General features: G+C 41.7%; 1 protein-coding gene and 1 long non-coding RNA gene across 5 annotated transcripts in view; one reads left to right on the plus strand and one right to left on the minus strand.

Annotated features, from left to right (window-relative positions):
- The window catches only part of LOC144057780 (uncharacterized), a 33082-nt gene extending 26463 nt beyond the window's left edge, over positions 1-6619 (plus strand). For both annotated transcript variants that reach the window (XR_013295324.1, XR_013295323.1), the window contains exon 3: positions 6189-6619. This is a non-coding gene — a long non-coding RNA (uncharacterized LOC144057780). The remainder of the gene's footprint in view (positions 1-6188) is intronic.
- Positions 1-8458, minus strand: part of tcea3 (transcription elongation factor A (SII), 3) — a 10164-nt gene extending 1706 nt beyond the window's left edge. Inside the window, exons 1-14 of one of the 3 annotated variants that reach the window (XM_077575674.1) lie at positions 4358-4461; positions 3812-3925; positions 3555-3650; positions 3406-3474; positions 3229-3330; positions 3089-3151; positions 2904-2960; positions 2574-2642; positions 2444-2506; positions 2282-2356; positions 1324-1484; positions 1176-1237; positions 323-472; positions 1-122 (exon numbers count right to left, since the gene is read on the minus strand). The exon at positions 1-122 is cut by the window's left edge and continues 25 nt beyond it. In XM_077575674.1, coding sequence (XP_077431800.1) covers positions 1-122; positions 323-472; positions 1176-1237; positions 1324-1484; positions 2282-2356; positions 2444-2506; positions 2574-2642; positions 2904-2960; positions 3089-3151; positions 3229-3330; positions 3406-3474; positions 3555-3650; positions 3812-3925; positions 4358-4437 — 1283 coding nt within the window. In that variant the 5' untranslated portion in view covers positions 4438-4461. Of the gene's footprint in view, positions 123-322; positions 473-1175; positions 1238-1323; positions 1485-2281; positions 2357-2443; positions 2507-2573; positions 2643-2903; positions 2961-3088; positions 3152-3228; positions 3331-3405; positions 3475-3554; positions 3651-3811; positions 3926-4357; positions 4462-6216; positions 6308-6405; positions 6512-6837; positions 6933-8274 lie in introns of those variants that run through there. The other 2 variants (XM_077575675.1, XM_077575676.1) reach the window with 2 other exon arrangements.
- Positions 8459-13060: the final 4602 nt, after the last annotated feature.

The raw sequence follows: 13060 nt of genomic DNA on the forward strand, positions 1-13060 counted from the left end.
TTGCATTTGCCGCACTGCAGCAGGTCAGTGGAGGTACCCCCAGTTTTGGCCATCTGGTGCTCCCGGATGGCCTCCTGGGTGAGGACGTTCCTCAGTTGTTTCAGCTCGTCACTCGCCATTTCCTTTGTGGTGGTGGTGGGGGGACGCAGCACAAAATGTAGTGAAGACATGATAAAGGATCATTCATGCGTAGAGATACTAGGCAATGCTACAAAATGTAAGCGTGATCATTCAGTTGATTCACTACTTGGCTGCAACTGGCATAGGGTGCAATTCTGTCTTCAGGCAATGGAAGATATCTAAACAGAAAGTAACTTATTACCTCAGCGCTCATAGCAGCAATGCGATTTAAATCAATGCTCCCTGCGAGAACGTTCCTGCGCAGGCCCGGATTCTTGGGGTCCTTTAAGTTACTGATGCGGCTCCTCACTCTGTTCTTATATTTCATGTCGGTGGCCTTGATCTCCTGGTAGATATGTGCGCTAATAAGTCAAGGAAGAGCTGAGCACGTTTGAAGGGAAAATAACCATAGTTTGATATGTCCTCATGTAGCCTCTTATATAAGGATATGTTGTTGTCCTGAACTGTTGTACGAATCCAGGTGCCCAACAATGTGTAAATAAAGGGCGGAATCAACCTGGGAACTCTTCCTTGTTTATATTATAGTCCTCCCTGCTTCGTAAGCATGTTTTCGAGGGTGCCTGGGAGTGAATGCCTTGTTTATACTACAGTCCTCCCTGCTTCGGAAACATGTTTTCGAGGGTGCCTGGGAGAGGGCTTGGCCAGCCCGGTTTCTCACGCTCACAACTTTTCGTTAACGAATAAAAGACGGAGCGGCACACGGTGTGTGTGGGTAGAGTCAGCTGTGGGATACGTACAATCGCCCAGCCATTAAGCAGCTCGTTCTACACGGCCCGTCGGCTCTCCGGTCTAGTGTCAAGGTAAGCGCTGATGATGATCATATTATGCTGCTTAGCGTTGAAGTGTGTTGATTGCGGTTTGCGGGGAATCAAAGGCACATTTGTTCTAGCACAGTATATCAGTCTCTGTGTATTCATTGTTACCGCTGATCACTCACGATCATGCATAAAAATATAAAAGTGAAGTAGTGTTTTCCACAAAACAATGTTAAACACAAACGTTTATCTAGTTTACTCATGAGCCCTGAATTAAAGGATATGGTCTTCAATCTCTGCCGCCATGCTGTCACAGTTGGTTCCAAAGTCTTTGTAGTCATCTGTGAGCAAAACAGATGTACAAAATATATATATAATCTTACTTGAACAAAGCAGTGTTGATAAGTGGTAATAAAAATGTCCTCACTGTCTGTACGGAGGGCAGCAGTCAGCATCTCGATGCACTTGTCACGGACGGAGTCTCCAGTAGTAAGGTGAGGCGGTAATGGACCGCCGGCGGAGGTCATGGCAGGTGACATGGGGCTAGTGGGCGTGGTTGGAGTTTTAGGGGGTTCGGTTTTGCCCTTTCTGAACAAAAGAGCACGGTTGTTATCTTTGGATCTTTGACAGATGAAATTTTTAATCAAAGTGTGTATAGAAACTCGATGGATGAACAAAATGTTTAAAGTTGCAATATGGAACTTTTTCCCCCAAAAATAACTTTACAGTAAGCTTTTTATTTGACCATCTAATTAGTAGATTAACACCTTATCTGTTCTTAATGGGTACTCCTGCAAGCCTCTGGCCGATAGTTTTCAGACTGGATTTGGGCTAGAATTTCCCGCGCCCTGTCTGCGGATGTGACGTAATGTGCGTGGTGTGTATGTGAAGAACGGTATGTGCAGTTTCATTTTTCATCAGCAGGTGGCAGTAGCAATTCGAAATGGAATATTCTACGTTCAGCAGCTTTAAATAACAAAACGTTACTATGTAGGCGATCAATCAATTTATTTATCATTTTTGAAAAATAGCAAAGCGCGTTACAACCCCAGATCGCCAACTTTGGTTGTATTATTGGCGAGCCAGCCATGACACCTCATGTTGCATTTGCTGTAGCATCTTTGCTAATGTTACATTCACAGTTATGTTCAATTCTTGAACAAACGTGTGGTAATGTGACAAGAAAATTGTATATAGAAATGAAAAACTGTATATAATAAAGTGACTTATGACTTTGGGTGGGAGGCGTAGCACACCGTAGTTTGGTGTCCATATGCAAATTGCGTTTGCATGCTGACGACACTGTTATTTACTCCTATGGACCAACTTTTTTCCCGGCTGCAGAAAGCTTTTGTAGCTCATGTTGTTTTCTAAACTGTAAATACCTTTCATTGTGGTCAGTGGATGGCTTCCTTTGTGGAGGTCCAGGCTGAGGGGCCATTGAGCCATGAGACTCTCGCCTGTCACATAAAGTCAACATCACCAACGCTTTGCTTTTAACACAATACCAGCTTTCACTTGGTTAGCGCGACAAATGTTGCGCGTACCTTTCAGATGTTAGCTTCTTTGCAGGAGGTGAAAGGCTGTTCTGTTTTGAGTCCGACTCCCGCCTGAGTGACAATACACTCGAGTAAACACGGTTCCATAAGAAACAACTACAAAATAGACTGTGCAGACCTGTCAGGTTTAGAAGTAGTTGCATTGTGTTTTGCTGGCTGACTTAATTTGGAGTCAAGGGAGTTCTTCCTGAAAGACAGAAAAAAACACCCGTTGATTTCGGGTCTTCAGTCGAACTAGAAGCTTTGTGTTTTATTGGAGGGATTCCGCCTCCTAAATTCAATAGTGTATGAAAGGATTTTTAAAAATCCTTTCTCAGCAAGAACATTTCACTCATATATTACTCGCATATTTTCTCCCTAACCTAAACTTGATTTACTAATTAGTCATGGCTTTGTCGTGTATTTTCCTACAGCCGAACAAGTACTCTCACACTCATGCATCTCCAACCTTTCTTTCTTAGCATCCTTTGACTTTTTAGCCATTTTGCTATCCAAACTGTCTTTCCTGCAAGAAAAGAACACAAAATAAAATCAGAATGTTCTAATGCTATCCCAAACTTGATCTATTTCTGCCTTTTATTGAAGTCAAACATATATTCCAGAAACTGCAAATTTGTGTCCCAGTTTCCAGACCTGTCTCTCTTCAAATAGTCTGACGTCTTCTGGGAGGCAATTTTAGAGTCTGAGGTGTCCTTCCTGCGGTGACAAAGATATCAAACAGCTTCAAAGTATTCCATCTCCGGAGCTGTGGTCTGTTATGATCCAAATCCCACCTCTCCTTTTTCCCATCCAGCGAGGGGCGCTTTGGCGCAGGTGGGGGGTGAAGATGAAGGGGCAGTGGAGGCAGAGGAGCGTTTGGATCTGGGGGGTCTTTTCTAAAAGGACAAGACAGCTTGAGCAGGAAGTCAATCGCGTCACGGCGAGAGCTGGCATCTTCCGAGCACGCTGACCTTGGCGGCGGAGGATGGAGGTTCAAAGAAAGCGGAGTCCACGGAGTGTTTGGGTCTTTTGGAACTTTCCTAATGTGAACAAAACATGAGCTTCCCAAAGGAAAATGCATTCACTGCACAGTCATGCATGTGAGCGCAGCCCGCCTGACCTCTCTTTCTTAGAGTCCAGTGATGGGCGCTTAGCCTTGGGGGAGGTAAGCCCTGGAGCATGAGAGCGCCCAGGCGAGGAGTCTTTACCATCCTTCCTGAACAAATTTCACACGTGAGTAGGCCACAATGTCAACACTCCCATGTTGCAGCATGCGCCGCGAGTTCGATCAAGATAAAGACATGCCTAAGTGAGTCATGGCGGCATGCACAGTAACAAGGAACAAGTCCACCATGCACTTGAGCTCAGGATGCTGACCTCTCTCTCTTCACATCCACTGACGGGCGCTTGATCGGTAGAGGGGGCCGAGAGGGCCGAGGAGGGGAGGGGAAGCGGGTGGGATAGAGAACGCTGCTATCCAGAACTCCTCTCCTGAAATCAAGAGGCTTCTTCTGAAGGATCGGCTAACATTTGATAGTTCACCATGACATCACACATTCTTTCAGGTGGCAAAAGTTGAAGGATTCGCCAATGGCACCACTAGTAAACAAACCCTTCCATGTAATTTGACTGGCTAAGGTGACTCGCTAATTCATTCAGGAGATTATAAATGAAATGCCTTAACCATCGTCAAAGGACCAGAGGTGTTAAATCCAGGTCCAGAAAGTACAAATCCTGCCACAGTTTGGCTTTGGCTACACGTGCTTCTACTCAACAGGCAGGTAAACGAAGCAATTGAGACTAAGACTAAGAAGTTGTTTGTATGGTTTCTATTTAGATTAGCAGTTGTGACTTGCGATCTGCCACCTGGAAGTATCACGACACCAGACATTTGGAATTGGCCCTATAGGGACCTCTTCTCACCTTTCAAACAAAGGCTTTTGGACACCTGCGGACTTCTCCCTGTAGATGTCGCTCACAGGTTTGTCAGGCAACGGGTTCATCAGCCTCTCAGATCTGATGTCCTCTCTGGGTTTCAAGTCGTTGGACTTTTTGGGCTCCCTGCGCTCTCTTATCTCTCTTAGGTGGTCTTGTTCATGCTTCTGTTTCTTCTCAAGCTGGTTGTTTTCTGCTTCTCTTGGCTTTTTACTGTCATCGTTTACAATTTCTTTTAGTCGTTTCTCATAAGGCTGCTTTTCATCGCCACGTTCATCTCTGTGGCCCTTTTTATTCTTGGGCTCATCAGCATGTTTTCCTTTCTTGTGTTTAATAGACTGATTTGCATCAGCTACTGAATCATGTCTCTGTTTGATGTCAAATCTCCTACGACCAACAACAACAACAATAGATGTTCCATTTTTCTCAAGAGACATTCAATATGTAATGATGTGTCTTTGTTTTACTTTTGGAACTGTACAAGAGAGCCACCTCAATAGACAAGCCGAGCGGAGGGAAATATGTGATTTGTTCACAATAAAATGGAGCTGTCATAACATTACTCTGTTTGAGAAGAGTAAGAGAACAGAAGTGACTTCTTTTGAGTTGTAAAAGAACAGAAATGGGGCCAATAATCCACTTAGCTTCTGCCTACAGATTGTGACCATTTTTTTTTATTACTCTACAATTTTGAACCAAACCATACGAAATACTCCACTTGCCTGTATTGTACTTCATACTTTAGACAATTTGTCATGCCACTCTGAAAAGAAAGGAGAAAGTATGCCAAGAAGCGTGTACAGTCAACACTGGCCACGTAGTTTAACAAAATGAGACGAACAAGGTATTTTCCAAACCGGTTAGCCTCGTGCCTCCTGGCTGCCTTAAGCTAGTCCGTTAGCCGCTAGTCTTGAAAGATTTATACTAGCTGGAGAGGGACAACAGGACTGGCGGTAAGGAACGGGGGCACCGGTTTCAGGCTCAAACAACAGTTCAGAAGTTGTAAGATATAACACGTAACAACATCAAAATTGTGTCGTAATGCTAAGTTGGTGCAGTGTGGCATCTGACCGGGCTATGCTATGCAAGTGCGTGGAAATAATGTACCAGAAATACAACCAGTAGCAAGTATATCCTCAGTTAAAATAAACACACAAGTAAAATAATAATAATGATAATAATAGTGAGACAAAGAATTGCTTAATTGTTTTGAGCCTGCCTACAATGTCACGACACGCTAGCGGCTATGCTATTAAACACAAGATAAGAGAGGCTAGTTGAAGAGAAACATACGCAGGGCTCAATGCAACTATCATTCACTGTAAAGGTGAGTTTAAATTTATATAATTGGTTTTCCAATTGCTTCTATGCCAGTCTAAAAATGTTGGAGTCGGGAACAGATGGTATCAATGACATCATTGATTAATCAACTTAGACTTGATTTTCATCTCTTCCAGAGCTAATGCATAGCAACAGGAAAAGCTAACTAACGTCAACATGCTAAAGTTAGCTTCTCCTTCAAGTTAGCTTTAAAATGTTTTATTTTCTCACTCTATTCTCAATCACTGAAAACAATGACAAATCTGCTTGACCAATGAGTGACCTGGTAGCACCTGCTTTTGTTGACCTCACATTTGATACCTTTGAAAGGTGGCTCAGCTCTTAGCAAGTACAATAATTACACCACAAAATGTGCCTCAACATCTGAGCAACTGTTTTTTCACACGCACAACCACCATATTACACCGTAAGAAAAGCCATGAGGCCCCTAATGTTTGTAATGTGACTGAGTTGCAAATGTTTCCATGTCTTCTCTCAGTGCAGCTAATGCTAAGTTACTGACTGACCTGGGCGAGACGTTTGGAGACACTGCCGCTTTGCTGGAGTCCAAACCATTCTTCTCTTCTGACGCTTTCTCCGTTTGAAGATGGTTGGGGTCTGCGTGAGTGTCGTCAGGGAAAATGATGATTGTACATGATCTGCTTAACTGCTCACAGTGCTCAGCGACTATGACAGCTACAGTACGCACGACATACCCAACAGTCTTTTCCATTCCTTGATGAGGACTTTTGCCAAAGCGATGACCTCTTCGTCTGTGCAGTGTTTCCTGATGCTATTCACTGACATGCCAATCCTTGTCTCCTAAGACAAACATAACCGTGCTCTTTGAGCTTTGTGTCTACATTTGCTAAATGGAAGAAAGTATTCGGGCACACTTTAAATTAATTACAAATAAAAAGATAAATGCTGGGTAATTCTATGCTTCCAACTTAGTGGGAAGAGTTTGGGGAAGCTTCTTGTCAATTTGGCGGGGAACGGACAATTCCCACAGGCGCACTTCAACATATATATATATTTTTTAAAGTTGCCCCCAAAGAGTTGAAGTTGTTATAAACACAGGGGGAATATTTTCTTCTATTTTCAACAGTCTGTGAATTTATCAATAATAATAATAAGGTGGGTGTTACCTGGAGGAGTTTAAGTGTCATATTGAAACTCTTGAGTTCCTTCAGCAGGTCCATGGCACCTTCCTGCACATGCATAGTTGAACACCATCTCAATCCTTAATTGAGCAAGTCAAAAAAATGTCACAGCACACCAAATGAAAATAAAACAGAAAGAAAGTTAAAAGTCTTTCATATGAAAATAAGAATAGTTTTGTCCATATATTTGTAAGGCATTATTAATAAATGGTTGGTACTCATTACATAACATCCATTAAGAGCTCGTTTAACCTTGTAGTGACCCCCCAATTTGGCTTATTCACTTTTTGGACCCATAAAAACATTCTACTGCTAGTTTATAATTATCCTCAAATGCATTACCTCAGTCTACACAAATTGCTCCTCGAGCTATTGCTTTGGTTTCTCATTTGTCACTTTCTTACTCGCGACTGCCACCTCTGGCCCAAAACGTAACTGCAACATCTGTGTCAGGCTTGTTCATATCAATAAAATTCTAATTGTTTGACCAAATCTATCTTCTGGATTGTAGTCCTGGCAAAGCATAGAGAAGGAATGTGAGACATGCTTGTCGTTATTAGCAATCGACTTCTTTTTTCCTGAGGCATTGAAAACCAAATAATGAATGTTTGTTTTAGTGGGGAAAATTACCAAATTTAAATGGAGCATTGTCCAATTAGGATAAGTGTAATCTGCTTTTTGGCATTTGTTGTCTTGTTAAAAATTAACAGTTGAATCTCACGATTTCAGTTTCCTTGAAAGTGAAAGTAACGCAAAAGTAATGCAGAAGTACTATAACAAAATGCAATAAAATTACATTGAGAATTTCACTAACATACAAATATTTAACATTATGAATATAAATGGTCAGAATTATGCATACATCTCTTTGACAGCTATCTAAATCTGTTTATATTTTATTCCATGCACGCATGTTTTACTTTGCTCACGCAGCTATCGAAGTATAAAGTTATTTTTAAAGCTCTAAACAATTCTCTATTCAAAATTCAAGCACTTTGTAAGCCTTGGAAACACAATGTGCAATTTTACAGCCGCCCAACTGTGCAAAAGTGCACTTGCATGTGCACCCAGCACTTGGCAAACAACAACTGCTGCACTTGTTTACGTTCTCTTCGACATATGCAGCGCACGCGCACGGCCAAGCAGTGGCAGCACTTGACCCGCATCAATCTGCACACAACTGCTCCCAGGTCAGTGTTTAGCAAACACCTGTTGGTCGTATTTTACAGGCTCTCTTGACAAGTCAGCGAGACACGCACGCGCGCACACCGGAGCGCTCAGCTTACTGTAGAAGTGTTACAGAAGTTAGTGTAAGTTGATTTAAAGTTGCAGTAACACAACAAGGCCTGTTTGCCCTCAGCAGAGGAGACGGTGCCCTCCAACTTGACCGCGCGCCACCCGTGGGCGTCCTGCTCCACTCACCGTGTTATTTCGAGACACCATCTTTTCCAGCTTCTTGGCAATCCGGATGAGGTCTTCCTCGCGCGTCATGGCTGCATCTAAATCACCTACAAACGCCGAAATGTGTGAAAGGGAAAGCGATTAAAGTTGCACTCGGCTGCAGGTCGGACTTTACGCACAGCGCGCGCCATTCAGAGAGAGGGCGTGTCCGCGTCCTGCCTCCAGTTGACCACCTCGACACATGACAGCTAAATATAGACGTGTAGTGGACACATGGGTCGGGGAAGGCAGCAGATTTCCAACTCAATTCACCCTCGATAGAATATTAAAACATACAAAATAAACAATGTCAATGTGGCAAAAAAAAAAAGTATTGCAATAACGTGACGTGTTATTTGTCACAATCCGTGTGTGAGATCATGAGTATTTGCTATCACTAGGCTACAAATAATAATCAACATAAATCAACACTTTACGACTTGTCAGAATTGAAAATAGCACAAGCACAAGTGAAGAGAAGAATAAACTGAGTAGGGAAGCCAAAAGCAGCTTTAATTTTATTTTAGGAATGAATTCACATTATTCAAGAAACATGTAAAACACATTTTTATTTTGGACTCTACTGAACTCAAGCATTGCCAGAAAATATAGTTGTGCCTTGAGATACGAGTGTAGTTTGTTCCCTAACCACGCTCATAGCTCAAGTATTTCGTATCTCAAATCAGTTTTGCCCATTGAAATAAAAGGAAATGATTCATCTGTTCCAGTTTTCAAAAATAAACAAGCACATTTTGCATTGTGCTTTTCAATAACAAGGAAAACAACACTCCATAATCTAAAACTTTAACAAAACATACAGTAATTAAATCATTAAATGGGCATATACAACAGTTTTTATCATCTTGAATTGAATAACTAATTTGCTACTCCTGGTTTCCCCACCTTGGCCACCTGGGAGCAGTATAACACAGATTGTACATGGACGTCATTGTGTTACATTTACAGTACGTGGATTTATTTACAATAAATTATTCAAACAATTATTAAATTACATAAATCAATAAATCCATTTTAAGTGAATATGCATTTGCTGATCTGTTTTTATATGTTTATTTATTTGTTTTTATATACACTGTATGTTGAACTAATAATTGTTTGATTAGTTGACGGTGCAGCCAGTTTATTCAAAAACAATTAACAACAGCAACAGTAACAACTGTTACACATAACATAAGAGGTGTCCTGGCAGGTCCACCTTAATGAACTCTGGAAGATTCCGAAGATGGCATGCAAAGACAACAATTATAGTACTCATATCCTTTAGGACTTAGTGTTCTTCGCTAATGGATGATTGTATCATTAATAGAAATATTCCAGTGTGTGTTTACTCCAGGGTGTGTTTAACATGTGTGTTCTCCACACAAAGGAGGTCAGTGTCTAATGATTAATCTTTCCACACTGAAAGCAGCGGGCCACAGTGCACTACTCCATATACTATTTAAACAGCAGCACGAAAGCTGCTGAGCCAAAAACACCAGACGCTCTTTATTACACGTTTATCAGTCACAACCTCGGAGGGGGTGGGGGGGGGGGAAGAGAGAGAGAGAGAGAGAGAGAGAGAGAGAGAGAGAGAGAGAGAGAGAGAGAGAGAGAGAGAGAGAGAGAGAATTTACAAATTTTGTACTGTACATTTTTTTTTAGTAGTTTGGATTCTCTACCACTAGGCCGCGCTGTTGTGTAACATAAAAAGGCCAAACAACCTGCTCATAGCCCTGCATGACTGTCTTTACCAGCAAAGTCAGCAATATCAGATGCGATGATCTACATTTACGACCTAGATTGGAATATGCCCCCCCCCCCCCCCCATGAAATTTTATTAATTTATACCCAGCAGTATATTTTCTCTACTTTGTATCTTTTCTTAATGCTTCCAGTATGTTAAAATCTTATTATCCAATCAGATTTCAGGACCATGTTGGCCATAACTTCTAACTCTATTAGCAATGGGACTGTTTCTTAAACCAATCAATTTTCAAATTATTTGAGACCATCACTGTTTCTTTCCTTTTTTTCTTCTTTTTTTTTTGTTTTCTGGAGAGCTCAGTATTGTTCATTCGGTAATTTTACCGATTTGACATGTCATCATCATTGCTCTCTCTCTGTTTTTATATATATATATTTTTTTTTTTTAATTAATTTTTTATTTTGTATGTGGGTGAGTATGTGTATGTGAGTGTGTATTCATTAGTTCACCTAAAACCTATTAAAAAATCCCATACCGTTCACCTAAACCGAACACTTCAGAACCCAGCCAGAGCCGTGAGGCCGTCAGGAGACCCGAGGAAGGACCAAAGAAAAGAATCACTGTTTCTTTCTAATGCTCGTATAAATGTAAAATAATTGAGTCATACCACAGCACATTGACACAGAACAATGACGGAACAACGTTGTGTTAATAGCCGCAGCAGGTGAAAGTGCAGACTAAGAGCCTGTCTTGAGTAAAGAGTATTATCTCTTTGCAGCGTTCTTACGCAACCGGCAGAGCGTACGAGCCGACCCAGCCTCGGCCTCAAGGACAGTCTGGCAGGTAGCGACGTTGTGGGCCAAGTGGAGAAGTGGGACACTTGGCTGTGACACAAGAAAGGAAGCGGGCCGAGAGGAAGAGCAGGTGACCGAGATCAATCCCGAACATCCTTTAGCTCCGTGTACCAAAGGCTTTGGCCCAGGAACAGAGGGGAACAACCGACCTAATTGTGAACTTTGACCTCTTTCTGTCGGATCCGCTCAAACTTAAAGATCATAACTTAGTTCGCGACAGAATTGGAAATTTTAATTTGATTTAGAAGATCCAAGTGTATTAAATAGAACCAAACAAAATCTTTCCACTGTAAAATATAGTGAGATAAGTACCGAATTGTCTTTTATTGGAGAGATATATCTTGAAGGAAATGCCACCTTTACAGTACTGACAAGGATATTCACAAAAATAACAACAGGAAACCTCAAAATTGAATCGTAGGCTAATACGATTGTATTGCACCCCATGTATCAAGATGCAATCGTCTTTTAAGGGAGCAACGCACACCCCGAATAGATACAGTAAATAGATCAATGTATTGAGGCATACCCCAAGGTTGCCTTTTAGGTCCCATGCATCTTAATAAATTGGATGGATGGATGGATGGATAGATAGATAGATAGATAGATAGATAGATAGATAGATAGATAGATAGATAGATAGATAGATAGATAGATAGATAGATAGATAGATAGATAGGGTTTTGTGGCATCCCTCAAGGTTGCCTTTTAGGTCCCATGCATCTTAATAAATTGGATGGATAGATAGATAGATAGATAGATAGATAGATAGATAGATAGATAGATAGATAGATAGATAGATAGATAGATAGATAGATAGATAGATAGGGTTTTGTGGCATCCCCCAAGGTTGCCTTTTAGGTCCCATGCATCTTAATAAATTTGATAGATAGATAGTTAGTTAGTTGGACAGATAGATAGATAGATAGATAGATAGATAGATAGATAGATAGATAGATAGATAGATAGATAGATAGATAGATAGATAGATAGATAGATAGATAGATAGATAGATAGATAGATGGATGGATAGATGGGGTTTTGTGGTATCCCCAAAGTTGTCTTTTAGGTCACATGCTTTTTAATCAATTTGACAGACAGACAGTCAAGCAGACGAAGTCTGTCTGTTGCTTTGTGTTCATCCAGTTTATGTGGTTGGGGGGAAAAAATGCAGTGAGTTTAATTAGTGCCATTATTCCTTTTGTAAACACTAATTAAAGGCTCACATGCATCTCCAAGGAACAATTGCTGTGTCATCTAAAGTGCCATTGAAAGAAAAGTGAGTGACAGCATGACATAAAGTAGATACAATGTATACATTCACACAAAATGATACTGTAAGCAATAACGTTTATTAAATGTATTATTTTGTCTGCTAAGAAGTCTACTCGAGATGGTCTGGTCTGGCTCGATACAACAGAGAGTCTTCAAAGGTAGGCTCAGGCATGTGAACTAAGATGTTATTCTTCCTGAAAGCGGCAGTGTGCTTTGCAAAAGCGCAGCAGTTCCCTGTTATAGGCTTATTTTTTCCTTGGAGAAAAAAACCTCCTCCGTGCAGTTGTGGTGGCTCTTGGACTGGATGCGATTGCATAAGTGCATGTGCGTGCTTCCCCACACAAGGCAGCGAAGCACCAAGAGCTTCTGCTGTTGCCTTTGAGAGTCTGTCATTACCTCCGCGAGTCCGCCACATCAAATTCAATCTTGTCTTCGCTCGGGCTGCGGTTGAGAACTTTGTGGTGATTCCAAGAAGATGACGAAAGAGTCCCCGCACCCCTCACCGTGGAACCCTCGCACATTTTGGGGATGCTAACTGTTTGCCTCGCGCTCACCTCGCTCAGCGTCGGTGCCGCTGACAGTCGCAGACCAGAGACGCCAGGCCTGCGCAATTATGGCAATTTTTGGATGACATCAGACCAGAAAATGAATGATTTCATTTAGCGGAGCATTTTTTTCTGGTTCTGGTGTGGGACGCGCAACCTGTAATAGAGGCCGTCTAAACAGAGGGGCAGAATTGTTAGGTCGGTAACATCTGCGCTTGGACGGAAGGTGAATCTCGTGCGGGTGAGGTTGCTTTCTCTGCTGATAATAACCACAGTTTGCCATTGGCGCTCGTAAATGGAAAGCTTAAAAAGACCACCCAAGAGACGTAAAGACCAGCCTTCAGCTTGGACTCTAATTCACACACCATGCATGCTGACCAAAACTTGAT

The sequence above is a fragment of the Vanacampus margaritifer genome, chromosome 9, assembly GCF_051991255.1.
Source record: "Vanacampus margaritifer isolate UIUO_Vmar chromosome 9, RoL_Vmar_1.0, whole genome shotgun sequence".
Lineage (NCBI taxonomy): Eukaryota > Metazoa > Chordata > Actinopteri > Syngnathiformes > Syngnathidae > Vanacampus > Vanacampus margaritifer.